We start from the raw sequence: 14629 nt of genomic DNA on the forward strand, positions 1-14629 counted from the left end.
TAGCGTCGTATTTCCGCCGCTTTGTACGTGATTTCGCTACTATTGCGGCTCCTCTGCACAACCCAGGCAGCACGCCGCCGTTGGACCAATCTTGGACCAACATCGGCTAACATCGGCACCGACGTCGGAAGTGCAACTTCTTCCAATGTCGGGCCGACGTTTTGCCGATGTTTTAGCCCGTATGCAACCAACATTGGGCCGACGAAGGCCCATCGTATTGCCGACAAAGCTGCCAATGTTCGGCCAACATTGGGCCATATTTCAGCCAATCACATGCCATTTTTACGCCGATGTTTGCTGCACGACGAATATTGGCTACGGATGTACGACCGACATTGGACCAATCCAGGGCCACATTGCAGCCAATGAAATGCCGTTAATACACCGATGTTTCCTGCACGACGAATATTGGCTACTGATTGGCTTGCCATTATGTAGCCATTATTAGTAGGGAATTTTTCTTACCGGAAGATTTAAACAATATGCCTCGATGAGCCGCTCTTGTAGCTTTGCAGCCCTGTATACTTGGGGCAACGAAAATTGAATGCTGAGAACTGAAAGCAGTTACTCGATCTATTTCATCTTTTATACCTCATTCCCTTTGCTAACACTAGAAGTGTAGTTTATTTTTTTACCAATCCATCTTTTGCAATAGCGAGTGCTTTATTTGGTACTGGCATTTGGTACAGTAGATCAAAAAAAGTCGTTAGGAAGTAAATGCTGAAAGCGTATGTCCCCCACTTGCAATCCCCACATATGTCCCCCACATGATAATCGAGAGTATTCATACAGTTTAGAGCATTTTTTTGTAACTAAAACATGGTGATGGTGCTTCCGAATCAGCATAAGCTAGCCGTACAGTGCACCACCGACAGTCTGCAGACCATTTATTCTTTGTTTTTTTTTTTATTTGGTACAACAAAAAATGTATACATTGAAAAATATATATACACAACTAAAAAAGGCCCGCTCTACTGCAGGTCAGGTTGCGTTGGGGGCACAGTGGCAGTGGTGCTGTCAAGGCCCTGGCTGCTGTGGCTGGGCAGGAAGCCAGCTGCCGCGAGCAGCCGATAATCTGCACTCTGAGAATGGGGATCATCGGGCTGCTCCACAACAAATGCTTCTCTGAAGCGCCGCTTCCTGCCCCCACAGCGATCACCAGACCCTGGCAGCCACCTCTTAATAAAGTTGAGGGCCTCTGCCTGGTCGCACCCTGCTTTTTGGCAGATAACATCTGCATACAAGAACAGAAATACCACAGTACACATGAAGCACTGCGGTACAGAGAATACACAAGGGTACACACACATAAAACAATGAACAAGTCTAACCTGTCACTAATCTACACAGCCTCAGGTTCACAAAGGCCCTTATCCCTTTTCTGCCATGAAGGCTGTACAGCACTTGCTCGTCATGTGCCAATACAGCCTTCATGGCATTCACAGCAATTTCTCGGAGGCCACGTCCCCCAATCTGCAGGAGGTTCTTGCGCTGTAAAAAAATGCAAGAAGCATAGATGGGGTAAACGCAACAGCACATCGAAATGTTTTCATGATAAAAATCTGCAAGAAGAGGACACTGAAAACAACAACTTGAATTTTTGGGCATCACAACATTTCATTGTTTTTTTATGCTAACTTCAACTCACTTGACCTAAAATGGTTTCCACATCAGCCCTCTCACACTCAGTGTGAGAACCTTTCAGAGTCCTTCTCTGATATGCAGTTTCGCTGTTATGAAATCAAATACAACACTGTTATAACCCTTAATAAATATTGATTCTAGCTATGAAATAGTATAATTACTTTGTACAGTGCTCAAATTCCAATACACGTTTCTTCGAGGTTACAATGTCTTTGCCTGAATGTTGACCAGGAGTAGCTTCTACAGGTGAAAAACGATAAAATATGTGGAATTCAAAAAGAAGCTTGGACATGTTTTTAATCAATGCATTGTAAGCAGAGCACAACAAGATAAATGAACATGATCAAGGCGTACTAAGAGGCAACCTTAGAGAGACCAAATCTTCGTCATAGATGAAACTGATAGAAAAATAAAGGTCGCACTAGATGGTCGCACCATTTGCTGTTTATATTTTTCTGTGATAGCCAACAAAGAGGCATGTCGCTATAGAAATCTCATCACAATAAACAAAGGTGCATTTTTCTTAACCCTGCGAAATTGGGTGCATGTTAGATTTTTAAAAAAGTAAGAAATCGGCTAACACAAGGCAGGGTGAACTGTAGCTCAAACTAGAGAGAGCCGCAGCGGACACGAAATAGGGTGATAAATGAACAAAATTACTGAATGTCTGTTTTAAGCAGGCTATTGCTAGTCACTGCCCATCAAACACACGATGCCGCCTACATCGTCTGCTAGCTTAGGACAGTTCACTCGGACTTCACAGACTATAGTAAATACAGTCGAATCTCATTAATTCCAACACACTTAATTCGAACTGACGCTGTGGTCCTATCAAAGCTATACCGCGCTCCGAAAATGCTCTCAGCACCCCGCCCAATCCTGCGGTGGCACTCCAGACACCTCATCGCTGTGCTTGAAGAAGAAAATGAAGAAAAGGAAAGAAAAGACTGCGGTGGAATGTTTGCCAAATGCCAATCTGCGACATTCCTGTCCCACGCTTCGGCTTTTTCCGTCCCTGCCACGTAGAGACCCTTCTCCTCTTAACACTGCGCACGAAGAGAAAGAGGGGAAAAAAAGCTGTCGCAGAGAGCTGGCTCTCTCTCATGCCGATCTGCAACGCGCCGGTGTCACGCTTCCCTGTTTTTCGTTCCTGCTATGTAGAGACTCTTCTCTTTTCAACACCGTGCATGAAGAGAGAAAAAAAAAAAAGCTGCCGCGGAGTGTTTCTCTCTCGAATGCCGATCTGCTTTTCTCCAGGTGGAGACGCTCTTCCTTTCTCATCATGTGCTGGCCACGCTCCGGCTGCAGCGCAGATGGTAACAGTGGAAACACAGTTGTGGTCTTCGAAGAGTGTCAGTACTGGACATAGCCGCGCACAACTTCTTTTGCCAGGAGAATACTGAAGCCGAAGTACAAATGCTTTGCAAACTGCACGCAAAACTTGTTGACTCGTTGCAAGGCCAACGTGTACAGACATGTATTGACTACTTTAATTAATGACGGATGTCCTGCAATTTGTGAATAAAACTTCTCCATGCACATGCATCACTGCATGGTGAGCCCTCCGCTCGTTTACCGTATTTACTCGATTCTACCACGCCCTCGATTGTAACGCGCGCCCAATTTCCACGGAAAAAAAAAAAAAAAAAAACTAAGACATCGGTTGCAACGCGCACCCTTTTTTCTCGTTGGCCTGCTTGATCACACCACTCGGGAAAACGACTCTTTTTGAGAGCGTCTTCCGTTTAAATATGAAGTACGGGGGAAGCTTATGCCTATCTGACGTGCAACGGAGCATTGCTGTCACTCTAGTTTTACCGTGGCCCGATGTCAGTACACGAACTTGCTTCGCCCCCTTCTCCTAGACAGTTGTGGTGCCAGGCATGTCGAAGTAAAGAGGTGTGTGATCGGCATTCCCGATTTGCTCAAGCAGGTAGCCGTTGTTGTGCCGCAAGTTTAGGAGGAGCCTCTGAAGACTCTGAAGCTTTTCTTCGTACCCCTCCGGCAACTTCCGGCATATGCCCGTTCGCCTTCGAAGGGAAAAACCTTTTCTCTTCATAAAGTTCGTTAGCCAGCACCTGCTCGCTTTAAAATGGCTCTGCATTAGCCCTTTTTCTAAGGCTAACTGCATAGCCTGCACTTGGAGCAGTTCTGTCGTCACGGGCCGCTGTGCCGCTCACTGCTTAATCACATACTCGCCGAGCAGCTGTTCAATTTGTGGAAACCGACCCTGCTGTGGTCCACTGAAGCCTTTGCGTGAATCTTTGCTGTCGACAATATTCTGCTTTTGTTTCCGCCAGTCCCGCACGCACGTTTCGGGAACTCCGAATGACCGCGATGCGGCCCGATTTCTGTTCGTTCCGGCCCACGCGACGACTTCTCTTTTAGAAGCAGCAATGTGGTGCATTCGTCGAGTTTTTGGAGTCGGCCCTACCATGTTGTCGATGCTAATGTACTACAAGATGACGAAATCCTCAGCACACGCATGAAGTGCCGCGCATGGGAAACGTATAGGCAGAAATGACCGACGCGCCATGCCGACGCACGTAGGGGGCGGCCATTTTGTAAGTGGCGATGGCAATAGAATGACCATATTCATTTTTTTTTTCGTACTCGATTCTAACGCACATGCGATTTATGAACCGGAAAAAAGGTGTGTGTTAGATTCAAGTAATTACGGTAACTTTCATTATTTTGAACTTCTTTTAATTTGAACAAATTTTCTGGCCTCTTTGAATACGAATTATTCATATTCGACTGTAGCACAGTGGCTCATGAGATAACCTGACTAGTTTGTTTCCCGAAACACAGTATCTTAAAGCAGTACTAAATTTCTGCATGTTACATAGGCATATTAAAAATCAAGAAATATACACCAACGCCGCAGCCACAGCTTTACTCTGCACAGCTGCCTCTGCTGCCTCCACTTCTCCAATTGTACCAGCAGGCGGCTGGGGAAGGTCAGAAGGGTGCTGTGCTGGCTGGGCGGGCTGAGGCACGGACAAGAGCCGTACCTAGTGCTTCAGCTGTCGCACCTCCTGCAGAACCTCTCTTTGTTGCTGCCGGATGCCAAGTTGGATCCGCACGATCCGTAGCAACAGAGCTGAAACATACAAGAGTACATACCATATTTACTCGCACAATTTGCATCCTCACATAATTTGCTCACCAGTATAATTAGCCAGCCTGCTTTACTACAAGAAACTTTTTGCTCGCATACTTTGCCCTCCCCAACCAGCCCGAGCCACCTTGCCAGCACACACACAGACACATTTGACTTCATGATGCTCTGGTCAGGCACATCTCTTGTCGAGCAGGCGAGTGCAGTCTTACACAAAATGGACTGAGTGCAAGGTCCCTTCTTCCATGAACTTTTATGCTTTCCCTAGAATATCGAACTTGAAAACCGAAACCTGTTTATGTGTAGTCCGAAATGCCTAAAGGTTTGCCTCCTATCTTCCCACCTCTTCCACGGCAAGAATGTATTCCCGAGACACAGCACAGATGTTGAACGCGTGCAAGGACCTGTCACATAACTAGATGAGGCAGGTTTTAGCACTCATTTTCTTTTTTCTTTTTTTTTTTCCGGTTTCGCCATCTGGCCATTGCGTTTTTACTGTTCCTTGTGATAGGCTACAATAATTATATACGAGGCAGATTGCTGTTATAAAGCTTACCGAAGAAAACTGAAACCGGGCTACCGCTAAGCACATCAGCGTGGAGTTCTTCGACATGCAATATTCAGTATGGGAGCCAGCAGAAGAGTGCGTTGAATAAGACTTAGCATAGAAGCTTGGGTGTGTTGGTTAGATATCGGAGGGAACACAACGCAATAGAAGACTGGGACAAGGAATGGACACACACACACATGAAGGGCGACACACACAGCACTGTGTTGGCATCGCGCTTCCTTGTCTGCATCTTACTTTGCGTTGGGTTCCCGACAATTGTAGGAGAGTACTTATGTTCTCTGGTATAACCCTGTCGTGAGAACTGGTTTTTGTGAGCAATGTTCGGAAGAACTTCAAGAAAATGGGGGCATTTGAACAGGCTTAGCAAACAAATGACAATCCGCTTTGAGACAGCTGTGACAGCGCCTGCAACATATATTCCCAGTTGGGCTTTTAGGCCAGCGATTCCTACTAGCTTCGCACATAACCGGATCGACAAAAAAAGTACACATAATACGCGAGTATATACCGCATTTGACTCTGTAGCTTTGATGAACCAGGCAGATACACAAATTTATCCAAAACTCCATTGATTTTGTTGCAAAATTATTCAACAAACAAATTGCGATTTTATCCATGTTACTATACGATTGTGGCACTTTACCATTGCAGCTTTCCAGGAGGCACACATAGTGCACCGTTAGTTCACCACTCACAGTTAATTGTATGCAGTAGGTTGCTCACAGCGACTGACAGCATGCAATGGTGAACATCTTGCATGCTTGCACCGCTGTTTCAGCATGCTGGCTTCCCTATACGCCTATCAATTGATGTTGACAAAATTGGGAAGATCAAGAAAGACTACACAGTGCCCTCTGGCCACCCTATACCCCAAACTTCCAGCCAACAAACAAACAAAAGAAACAGAAGCATGCAGATGAATATTATTTCTAATGCAGCTGGAATGAAGTGTAGTTTTCACCGATTCTGTGTGTTAAGTCAATATGGAGTGAGTTAACTTCATAAAGTAGCTTTTCTCATAACAGTGTTCACTCTATTGTAACACAAGGAGTGACTTCATAGCATCTAGAAGGAAAAATAGAATCTTCAGTATTTGACTGAAATGTGAGGCTCTACCTTAAAACAACAATAATCTGGAAAAAGAACTCATTACATTCGAAAAAAAAAAAAAAAGGTAGCACAACTGACCCCCTTTACAAGAGACACTGATGTAACAGACAAACGGGGATAAGAGGCACCAGTGTGCAGGCTGACATTTGGCCCATCATGCATCAGGCACTCCGTAGATGCGCCTGTGCAGCCGGGAGCCCTGCAGTCAAGCATGCTGAGCAAGACTGTTGACCACTGTACAATGACACATTGCCACAAATTTTCAAAACTTCATTTCACAGACTTCTGCAAAAGCTTCTTACACTCTTGCATAATTTTTGCACAAGCTTCTCTCATTCTTGCGTGATTTTCGTCAGAACATATAAGTGTTGGAAGTTGTATGTCCCCAAATACTTGCACAATACAAATAGCATACATTAAAGTCTATTACTTAATACGTGCATAGTGTAACAATGAAAGGAAACTCACGCATGGTTTGCTCCGAGCCTTCCCCCTGCGGTGCCTCCTTGTGCCTTGGAGAGCACTGTACAGCTAGAGCAAAGTAGCATCAATACAGTGTTAATGGCAGGTTAACAAGACAACAAAACTAAACCCCATATTCATAAATGCTCCCCCGACTCGACTTTCACCCTTCACTTGACAGAGTTGAGCACTGTGCCGCTGCTCGTTTGAAAGCGATGCTGCGCTACTCGAGAATCACAGCAGATTATTGCTGACATGCAGCGACTTTCTCTGCTTAGAGACGGCGCTCCCATCAGCCATCTCAAGTGAAGGTGAAGCGTTGAGTGGAGGGACGTTCTAGAATACAGGGGTAAGATTGGTTGCAAGAACACTACAATAGACACAGTTAATTTTTACTTTCACCTATATTGTACAGCCACACACATTCTGCATCCTTATAATGCAACATATACATACAGGCTTATAAAGTAAACACTGTAGGCTGCTCAAATAACACCTACACAAAAAATTACCCAAACGTGGCCATGCGCAAAGTAGTTTTATTTGAAACTCACAAAACTTTTGCGGTGATGGAGAATAAATAAGACAGGTTACGCTTGGAGGCACATGAGACCTTCGCAGCTTTCATAAAGTACAAAAAACAATATGGTGTGTGTGTGTGTGTGTGTGTATGTACGCATGAAGCTTCAGCCTTTACATACGGTTTCTTGAAAGAATTGACTATGAATTTTATGGCACCTGTGTCCTTCAGTGCAATTGAAAGCCTGCTGATCAGTGTGTGTAATTGTGGAATAGTTACATGGAAAATGGCGTTAAACACCTAAAATCAAATTTTTCTAGCTAGGAAATATGCAGCTGTGTATACACAACACATGCTGCAAAGAGTGGGAGGTGACCACAACAGTGATTTGAGTGTAAGCGGCAGTATTCCGCATTCATGCACCCCGCCATTTTCAACTGTTGCCCAAAAGCAGCACCACTTCAGCGTGCTACTTTTTTTTTACATCATAAACAGCACGGAATACAGCCAGGATGAAAACAACATATGCAATTAAATTTTGAGCACTATTTATGGTGCGCATGATTAATTGATTGATATGTGGGGTTTAACGTCCCAAACAGACTATATGATTATGAGAGTTTTGTTGAAAAAACAGGTCACTGACCAATGTCAAACAAAACAATGACGTTTCGGGACCCGTACGGGTCCCTTGTTCACAATGGAATGACGGCTGAGCAACAGGTTCTTATGTAACGTTGAGCGCATGACGCAAAGTCCGGGAGTACACGTGGTTTAGTGTGCCAGATGATCTATTGATTGTGTTACTTGTCGTCTGAATGATTAGTGATTCGAGGTTCAGTCTGGTTGTAAAATTCTTTTCCGTGGCTACGATGCGTGCGTTGTCCCAGCTTATCTCGTGGCCCGTCTTCTCGGCATGCTCTGCGAGTGCATTTGTCACTGTGTGGCTTTTGGCGACGTCATTCTTGTGTTGCATAAGACGTTTGCAGTAATTTCCACTCGTGCCAATGTACACCACACCAGGAAAGTGTTGCCAAGGGAGAGGATCCTTCACATTTAGCAACTCGGCCTTAAGCTTGCTTGCTGGAACATGCGCGATCTGTACACCACGTTTTCTGAATAGACGGGCTAGGGCTTCGCTTATATTTCGAATATAAGCAATCGATGGACGCTTTTTTGTAGACGATGTGTTATGCATGGCCTGACTAGTTGACTGCAATTTATGCATGACGGATTTAGTTGTTTTCCTTATAAAAATCTTGGGGTATCCATTCTTGATCAGGTCATCTTCAATGGTCCGGAGCTCCTCCTGCAGGCTTTCTTCATCGGAACAAATGCGAATTGCTCGTTGAACTGAAGACCGAATCACTGAGCGTTTGTGGGCTACCGGGTGGACTGACTCGTAGTCGAGGTATCTACCGGAGTGCGTTGGCTTTCGGTACACAGCCAACACAGCCGAAAGCCAACGCACTCCGGTAGATACCTCGACTACGAGTCAGTCCACCCGGTAGCCCACAAACGCTCAGTGATTCGGTCTTTAGTTCAACGAGCGATTCGCATTTGTTCCGATGAAGAAAGCCTGCAGGAGGAGCTCCGGACCATTGAAGATGACCTGATCAAGAATGGATACCCCAAGATTTTTATTAGGAAAACAACTAAATCCGTCATGCATAAACTGCAGTCAACTAGTCAGGCCATGCATAACACATCGTCTACAAAAAAGCGTGCATCGATTCCTTATATTCGAAATATAAGCGAAGCCCTAGCCCGTCTATTCAGAAAACGTGGTGTACAGATCGCGCATGTTCCAGCAAGCAAGCTTAAGGCCGAGTTGCTAAATGTGAAGGATCCTCTCCCTCGGCAACACTTTCCTGGTGTGGTCTACAAGATACCATGCGCCGATTGCGAATCGGTGTACATTGGCACGAGTGGAAATTACTGCAAACGTCTTATGCAACACAAGAATGACGTCGCCAAGAGCCACACAGTGACAAATGCACTCGCAGAGCATGCCGAGAAGACGGGCCACGAGATAAGCTGGGACAACGCACGCATCGTAGCCACGGAGAAGAATTTTACAACCAGACTGAACCTCGAATCAATAATCATTCAGACGACAAGTAACACAATCAATAGATCATCTGGCACACTAAACCACGTGTACTCCCGGACTTTGCGTCATGCGCTCAACGTTACATAAGAACCTGTTGCTCAGCCGTCATTCCATTGTGAACAAGGGACCCGTACGGGTCCCGAAACGTCATTGTTTTGTTTGACATTGGTCAGTGACCTGTTTTTTCAACAATGCCTTTACCTGACCAGACGGCATTCTGTCGAACTCTCGACTATGATTATGAGAGACGCCGTAGTGGAGAGCTCCGTAAATTTAGACCACCTGGGGTTCTTTAACGTGCACCTAAATCTGAGCACACGGGCCTACAACATTTCCGCCTCCATCGGAAGTGCATCCGCCGCAGCCGGGATCCGAACCCGCGCCCTGCGGGTCAGCAGCCGAGTACCTTAGCCACTAGACCATCGCGGCGAGGATGGTGCGCATGAAAAAAAAAAAAAAAATAGGCCTTTGTACAATGACGAATTCATAATTTGCCTTCACGGACCTTCTGTTAGGCTGCACCACATACAGATTTTTCGTGGCTTTCAAAAGAGATTTGAAAAAAAAAAAATAATAACCGTGTTTACTCTCGTCATGAGCGCACTCACTAAGTCACCCTCATTTCAGTCGCCAAAATTTTGAATTTTTTTTTTGTTCCACATATTAAACACACACCCTACGTTCATCCGCTGCAGTCCCACGGGCTCCCCCCCTTGCCGCCTTCGCTCGCTGCCACGTGCCATTTTATTTTTGTTTCAATTTGTTCACGGCACGTCCCCTGTCTTTTTTTAATTATCTGTTGTAACATATGTGGCATTATCTTGTTCCCGAGGTGCCACAGGTGCTCTGCTATGTAGATGCACCATTAAACTAGTATTTTTGATCAACTGTGCATTTCTGATGTTTACCTTGCAAGTACGTGAAACTGGCATGCTTCTTAATCTACGATACACATGTGGCTTGTCTCACTTTGAAGGAAAAGTTAGCATACAATGGTGTAAATGCTTAGAATTTGAAATATTGAGGCAGCAGCACACCGGAGATGATCATATGGTAACGAAACGAGTGCTGCCTTATTACTGGCAAGTTGTCACTTATATGTACAAATAAATTTTGCGAGCTAAAAAAGTACAAAAGCACAGCGAGGCTATGATGTGGTTCAACCTGTGGATTCGCTTCATTTATCACGCCATACGATGAAGCTTCCTTTGGTAAAACTGCCCAGATAAGAAAAAAAGTTTGCTGTCCAATACAGCAACTATACAAAGCGTGCACGTGGATCTCGCAGCGCCTTTTCGTCACTTCCGAAGTGCGCCACCAACATGCCCGGGCACCAACCGAATCTATCGCCTACAACTGCCATGTTGTCTCCTAGTGCTTGCACCCGTTTAGTTTTGCCTCACGATGCAAGTTTGAAAAATTATGAGCTGCTAGTGAGGCAAGTTGATTTAGAAGTCCACGCAGAGGGAGCAGAGCTTAGGGTGTTTCTTCGCTGAAAGTTATAACCTAAAATTGAGAACACACATTCCGATTTTCCTAAAAGTACCAGCGTATTTGGCTGGTGCAGATTAACAAAAGCTACTTGAAGAAACTTTGCAATATTTGCATCTTCAGGTGACACTTCATTACGGGTAAGTGCCATAGCCAAGTATTTACCTGCAAACAGATATAGCTTACCAAGATACTGTACATACCAACTTGTCCGCAGTTAAAATGATGATGGCGAGGAAGGCGGTTAAAATCGTGATGGCGATCGCGGAGATTTGGTATTGCATTGAAACAAACTATAAAGAATGGGAAACAATATTTGTTCACTTTGAAGTATAGCCGATCGGTTCAAGTTGGGCGTCAGGATTTTTTTTTAATTAGTAAATTAATTCTATACACGGTCTCTATCATGTTCGGTGACTCCACTGTACATTAGCGTACAACAAAAGCAAAATACAAAGTGAAAAGTGTGTTAAAGCATACGCGAAAAATAAAGTGATGACTGGCATTACCACGGCACACACCACGCAAAGTCACTATCTGCCTTGTATGATATTTTCCTCGACTATTTCCACAAATTGCAATCAAAGAGGCTCAAGCTCAACATCAGCATTGTTTAAAACTCTTGGGGGGAGGGGGGGGGTGGCATTGCTACTTTGGTGGCGTAGGCCGTGACAATATATTCATAATATTATATCTCTTGTAAACTTGCCTAGCTCTGCACGACTAGTTTTCGATGGGAGCTGCTGCGCTTCGCACATCCACTCTTAAAATTGCGGCTCGAGAGATTTTGAGCTTTCACTTGTTTTTGCGCCAGGCAATTTGTAGTGAAAGCAAGATAATAGGCCCTCATAGGTTGTGGCGGGCAGCCGGTGTACGCCGTGGCTGGTGTATGTGTCGCACATCTTGATTATCTGGTCTTGTATGAAGTGAACGAGCGAGGCCTTCCTAATCCAATGGGCTCGTTAAAGTAAGACAACAAAAAACCACAATCCTTCCACATCGTTCACAGCAACAGATGACGAGCCCCCAACAAACCGCACTGCAGCACGTGAACTGCCGTAGGTACCCAGGGAGTTACCCGGGCATGGCGGGAGAGGGCGACAACGGCAGAAGTGACATCACAAGAACACTATGTATAAAGGGGACATTTAAAGACTTTTTTCCCATTTTTAAACTTTGTGCAATGTTCTGTCACAATTTATTGCTCAGAATAGTTGTATTTTGAAAAAGGCACTAATTCATAAGCCCAATGATTTAAGGATGGGTGCATTTAGGGGGCCCATTCTACGTTTTACTTATGCCCTTCAAGAACTTGCTTACAGGGTCAAAGTCCTGTTTCAGAAAGAACACGCTAGTGCGTGGCCAGCAGTCCGTCAAGCATTAGTGCTGGTGAGATTTGGAAATGCAGCGCATGAGCATCCTCATCTGCTACTTCTCTGCTCATGCTCTCGGGGCTTACTTGCGAGGCACGGTCCTTCGCACTTTTCATTTTCACACTGTAAATCAACTGATACCAACTCTGCCTTCCATTATTTAATAAACCAAGACTTCATGGTCACGAGGACGAGCTTAAAATGTTTGCTACATCAGACCTGAACAGCATTTTGAGTCATCGAAACTTGCTAGTTGCAGCGAGCATTTGGCAAAAAATATGATGTGCTTTACAGTGACAACTTGCAAAACACTGCAGCAACGATTAAAATCATGCATTTTTTGTGCTCACAGGAAATCCCTGAAGCAGGAGGCACTGGGCTAGATAAACTGCGCAGCTAAAATACGGATGCGCTTTCCAATGCTGTCATGCGCACAGGCGGAGAAATGGCAGACAAAACTGGGCGCACCCCGATTCTATGCGCATGCGTCCCATTCACAAGCCTCGCTGCCAGTTAGCACCACATGGCTCACTGTTTATGAGCTCGCTTGTTTCCTGTAACAGTGGACCATACGGTACACCTATTTAAAAACGAGGATAGAATGTATATAATGCAGCATCTGATGAAGCCATGATGATATGTTGCTGATGAAATCTGGAACTCTAGTTAGTACCCTTATTGTTAACCAGCCGACCGACTAGCAAAAAGATTTGCGACTGAAATGATGGCATCTACACCTGCCCTTAAAGGGACACTGAACAAAGTTTTTGCCGCCGAGATTTTCAGCCAAAGTGAAAGATTGGGCCATGAAATTCATAGACAATAATAATTTCAAGCAGAAACTACGAAAAAATACTGAATTTATTGAGCCTTTTACAAAATGCCGCGTCTAGCTCTTAGACACGGCGTTTTCTAAAAGGTCGCGACATTTATTTTTCAAGTTTTTTTTGTTATTCAAGACAAATCTACGGTGCATTGTTCACAGAAAACAAAATTGCCTCGGTAAGATTTTTTTGCGAGCAGCTTACTAATTTAAAGGCAGGCGCGTTGATTCGTGAACTGAAGGATGCGAGTGATCGATCTTGCCTGCTAGTGGCTAGGCGACAAAGGCTTTACCTCTCGTCCTGGTGTAGCTAAGTCACGCAAATGGAGCAGAAAATGTGCATTATCATTTATTTCACCTAAATATCACACGTATGTGACTTATTGCCGGTGACAGGTGACCAGGATGAAGTCGACAAGTTGCAAATCTGAACAAGAATTCACTCGAATGAAAAACCAACCTATACTCACGTGCACGGTGAAGTCGAACACGTCGTCCGTCAATGTTGTCGCTGATGCCCGAAGGAAAAGAAAAGAGGACAAGCGACGGGGTCGTCTCTTTCTATAAAGTTGGCGGAACTGCCAGAACGGCCAACACAAAAGGCATCGGGTTGACATTTCTCAATCTGGGCATCAGTCGCTCCACCCGGGCATGCAGCTGCTACTGGTTCTACTACTATCCTCTTCCCGACATTGCAGTGTTGCTGCCATACTCGCGAACATTTTTAAATTAAATCACGCAATCATGTATTATCGTGCGCCATACTAAACTTAAAAACAGTGCGCCGGTACATGAGATCACGAAGCGCGGTTCACGCCATCACAAGACCAATTAGAGAAATGAAACAAAGAAAACAAAAATGTATAAAATATTTTGTCTCAATACGATCCGCAACCAGTTTCCTGCAGCGGCTTTTGGCTCTGTATGAACGGCCAAGCCAGTGCCAAGCCAAGCTTGCGTCCCTGATCAGCTGTTTGTTTCCATCGAGAATTCAACAGTAAACTGGCGATTTGTTTAGATGATATTGCTAAAGGTCTTGAAATTGAATATTTCTCTACGTACTACTGCTGTACTTTTCCTCTCTGTTTCCTGATCACAGTGATGAGATTGAGGAGGTTACAGTTTAGAAAACAGCAAGTGCAGCTCAAGCATTGCTAGTATCGCTGTTTCGGTAATAAAATGTTACAAAGATTTTGCCCCGCGACCTGCTTGCCGTGTTCGAGCACCCAGTAGAAATTTACGGTGCCGCGTTTGAAAGAGTTGAATAAAATTGCAATATTACGAAAAGAAGGCTCTGAAGCAACATCGCATTTTATCAGGCCTACACCTCCCACACCTAGACGAGTAAAACTCGTCGATATTATCTTGCAAAGCTGTGTATAATATTTAAAACACATTCTT

The 14629-nt window shown here is 44.7% G+C and overlaps 1 protein-coding gene across 5 annotated transcripts; it reads right to left on the bottom strand.

The window, feature by feature from the left end:
* Positions 1 to 886: 886 nt before the first annotated feature.
* Positions 887 to 14347, bottom strand: LOC142784450 (uncharacterized). Of its 5 annotated transcripts, none has more exons than XM_075882828.1 (5): positions 13699 to 14347; positions 6915 to 6977; positions 4525 to 4747; positions 1332 to 1491; positions 887 to 1234 (listed from the first exon to the last, which is right to left on the bottom strand). In XM_075882828.1, exons 4-5 carry the CDS (start codon positions 1432 to 1434, stop codon positions 972 to 974), a joined length of 366 nt encoding a protein of 121 aa, XP_075738943.1. In that variant the 5' UTR covers positions 1435 to 1491; positions 4525 to 4747; positions 6915 to 6977; positions 13699 to 14347; the 3' UTR covers positions 887 to 971. The 5 variants fall into 5 exon arrangements, with proteins under 5 accessions (XP_075738943.1, XP_075738942.1, XP_075738941.1 ...); XM_075882827.1 differs by having other exon boundaries at positions 4521 to 4747; XM_075882826.1 differs by having other exon boundaries at positions 4659 to 4747; positions 13699 to 14346.
* Positions 14348 to 14629: the final 282 nt, after the last annotated feature.

This window comes from Rhipicephalus microplus, unplaced genomic scaffold (assembly GCF_043290135.1).
Source record: "Rhipicephalus microplus isolate Deutch F79 unplaced genomic scaffold, USDA_Rmic scaffold_14, whole genome shotgun sequence".
In the NCBI taxonomy this organism is placed as follows: Eukaryota; Metazoa; Arthropoda; class Arachnida; order Ixodida; family Ixodidae; genus Rhipicephalus; species Rhipicephalus microplus.